Genomic DNA, 3,348 nt, shown 5'->3' on the forward strand with positions numbered 1-3,348 from the left:
TCAAGGTAATTTTAACAATTTACTAACAAATATTATTTCAAAGAACAATTTTTAAGGTTAATTAGTAAACTGTTGAAGCGTGGACAATTGTACTGCACAAGGCACCATGGAATTTTTAGCAAAAATATTAATTAGTAAAACCGCTTGTAAAAAGACGATTTTTGTAGCTTCATAACAACTATATAAATTGCTAAAAGCTTTTTTTTATTTTAAATATTTAGCTTTTTTAAATGCTCAAAACTGCATACACAAAGATATCATAATTTATTTATTTCTTTTTTGTTTTTAAAGACAAGACTCCAAACAATGCCCGGATATGCAAACGCATTCGACTGCGCTAAAAAAACTCTGAAATATGAAGGGATAAGGGGATTTTATAAGGGGATGGCGTTTCCTCTTGCTTCTATGTCATTTTACAACTCTCTTGTCTTCAGTGTTTATCAGTTAGTTACGTGAAATTTAGACTACTTTGTAATACTTTTGTAGATGCTTTTAAGATTATTCTGGTTTTCTTAGCTACTTAACAAAAGTGTGTTTGATATATTACTAAGTTTTAGTTTGACTTCAAATTATCGTGATAAAATTTATAACAGAACCTCACTTGCGCAAGTGTGCAAGCGTCGCTATGGCAACTCGGAAGCGGAAGGAAGTTACTATGACATCGCCCTGGCATCAGTGGGAGCAGGAGCTGTTTCCTGTTGCTTAGGAACACCTATCGACCTTATCAAAGTAAGATTTTAGAGAAATTTGTTTGCTTGAAAAAAAATTTAAGGATACTTTCCGATTAAAGCAAGCGATGACTATTTTACAAAAAACCGTTTTAAAGATTTAGTTTCAACAGTAAAATTAGTATGCTAATAAGAATCATAAAATTATTATGTTTTAACAATTTTAAAAGTAAATAATTAACTTTTTCAATTTTGAATGTATAATTTAGTTTAATAAAGTTAACTAATTAACTAAATCACATTTATTAATTTAAAACTTTATCTGTGTAATTTAAAACTAAAATCTTAAAAATAAACTACAGATCAAGCTACAAGTACAAACAGGCTCTGAAAATAATGCAAAAGTTTCGTCAAAAGTAAAGGAGAGAATATTGACCGGTAAGTTTGTTAATATGCCTATTTTATTATTTTAGTTCAGCTGTTATAAATTATGTTGAAAAGCTAATTTTGAATATTAGGAAGCCATAAAAATAATATGTTCTTACAAATTTTTACAAGATTTTATAAAAGGTAGAGTGGTCAGGTATTTTAGAAACTCACCGTTTATTGTATAATTTTAATTTTAACTAGTCTTAAGTAGAATTTTGTTATATAGAAACTTAGTTGAGAGCTTTTTAACCTAAACTCATGATTTATTTAGAATGTCTGTTTTTGTTATGTTTTAATTATAATTTGAGCAGTTTTTATAAAAATAGGAACAAAGTACTTTCGTTATACCACTTTGAGATCAAAACTTTTATTTAGAATTGTAAAACTTATGTTCATGGTGTAAAAAAATATAGGAAGTTCAGAAACTGAGTCAAAGAATAAAGGTTTAGTGAGTTTATAGGTGATTAATTATTTTAGTTCATTTTTCAATACTACAGTATTTTTTGTCGAAAAAGTGTTATAGAAACTAAATATTTCTGTATAATATGCTTTATAGATGTACCTATTCTCATTTTTAAATATAAGCGTTTGAAAATTTAAACTTTCATATTATCAAGTTAAACTTTAAAGTAAATATTTCGTTGAATACCTTTTGTCAAATTTTTAAAATTCACAATAGTTATAGCAGAATGCAGCAAACTTCATACTCATGACTTATCCTTTTTTATTTTAGTAAGCGAAGAACCAAAAAAACTGTCAAGGTCTATCACGACGTCGTCTAGCAACAGCAAACCCGTTTCCGTGGTAACCAAGAAACGCTTATTTCCAAACACCAAAAGTGGTCCCGTCGGAGCCGCTTTGGAAATATGGAAAACGGAAGGCGCGAGGGGGTTTTACCGCGGGGCTACCAGTATGTTAATTAGGGACATTCCCGGCTATGTGGTGTATTTCGTTCCTTTCGAGTTTTTCAGCCGCATGCTGGCGCCGGAGGGTAGGGAATGTACCTATTTTGAAACTGCTAGGAACGCCGTGGTTGCCGGAGGACTGAGCGGATCGATTTCTTGGGGCCTGATGCATCCTATAGACACTATAAAGAGCAGGTTGGTATAATATGAGCTTTCATGTTTTTTATACAAATATTTCAAAACTTTATGAAAACCGGTTGTAACTCCAATAAAATTAAATAAATAGTAATCTTATTTTTATTATAATACACGTTTTATGTAGTTGTTAAAAGTTTCACTGCAAAAACGATGTTTGTTTATGCTTTTCTTAACCTTCTTTATTTTCAAGACATATTAATTTCATATAATGTAAAAAAAAGCTTTACAATAAAATTTTGTTAATCCTTTATCTTTTAGTCTAAGTTTTTGTATTTTGACGTTAATGATTTCTACTCATTTATCTACACAACTGTATAATTTAAAGATTTCCTGTCACAAGAGTTCGCAAAACAAGCAGTTCGGGTGAATCCCATTTTTTACTTCCAACTCTGAGACTTTTTTACAAAACATCAACCGCGTTTTATTTTTGGATGCCCACTACGAAAAATCTTTTTACAACTAAGTACAATAGGTTTACAAAAATAAACACACACAAATTTACTTTATATATATATATATATATATATATACATATAATATATACTTAAAAAACTATGAAAGTTGAAATTATATGTTAAGCTACCTTTAATCTTATTAGGGCACTAGTAAATAAAATATTAAAAAGGGGTGATTCTGTATACTGTGGTACAGTAATTTTTAAAATGTCAATGACGTCATCATTGATTTTTTCTCGACAACAGGTTGCAGGCAGACTCCAGCGGAAAGTACAAAGGCTTCGTCGACTGCGTCACAAAATCAGTTTCGCACGACGGTTGGAAATTTCCGTTTAGGGGAATTTTAGTGAACATGTTCAGGGGCTTCCCCCAATCAGCAGCTCTTTTTATGGGTTACGAAGTGACGATGAAAGTTTTTCGTGGTATGGACGAGGAAAAAGAATTGTGAAATTCTAAATAAATTCAGCTTTTTTTCACATAGCGTTTTATGCTTTGTTTAATTTAGGTCAATGATCATATTTTTAATGCAGTTTTATCATACTTGTTTACAAATTAAAATTAAAATGTGGCCAAAAAGTATTTTGTGCTTTTAAGGTTTTGTAGTTTTTTTAGTATAGATTTTTAAAGCTCTAAATTCTTTCTTTACAGAATTAGTTTTTTTGAACCTTCTGAAACATCTACAAAAAAATGCTA

At 29.9% G+C, this 3,348-nt stretch overlaps 1 protein-coding gene across 1 annotated transcript; it reads left to right on the forward strand.

Moving 5' to 3' along the window:
• Positions 1–297: 297 nt before the first annotated feature.
• On the forward strand, positions 298–3,103 carry LOC145836547 (solute carrier family 25 member 48-like). The gene is made up of 5 exons (XM_082944343.1): positions 298–443; positions 594–729; positions 1,031–1,106; positions 1,831–2,197; positions 2,902–3,103. Exons 1-5 carry the CDS (start codon positions 307–309, stop codon positions 3,101–3,103), a joined length of 918 nt encoding a protein of 305 aa, XP_082800469.1. The 5' UTR covers positions 298–306.
• The last annotated feature ends 245 nt before the right edge of the window (positions 3,104–3,348 follow it).

The sequence above is a fragment of the Thalia democratica genome, chromosome 5, assembly GCF_965202585.1.
Source record: "Thalia democratica chromosome 5, ktThaDemo2.hap1.1, whole genome shotgun sequence".
Taxonomy (NCBI): domain Eukaryota; kingdom Metazoa; phylum Chordata; class Thaliacea; order Salpida; family Salpidae; genus Thalia; species Thalia democratica.

Coding starts and splice junctions, on each gene's coding strand:
- LOC145836547 (XM_082944343.1), top strand. CDS start 307: ATGCCCGGATATGCAAACGCATTCGACTGCGCTAAAAAAACTCTGAAA. Junction 444..593: donor CTTGTCTTCAGTGTTTATCA/GTTAGTTACGTG, acceptor AATTTATAACAG/AACCTCACTTGCGCAAGTGT. Junction 730..1,030: donor CACCTATCGACCTTATCAAA/GTAAGATTTTAG, acceptor AATAAACTACAG/ATCAAGCTACAAGTACAAAC.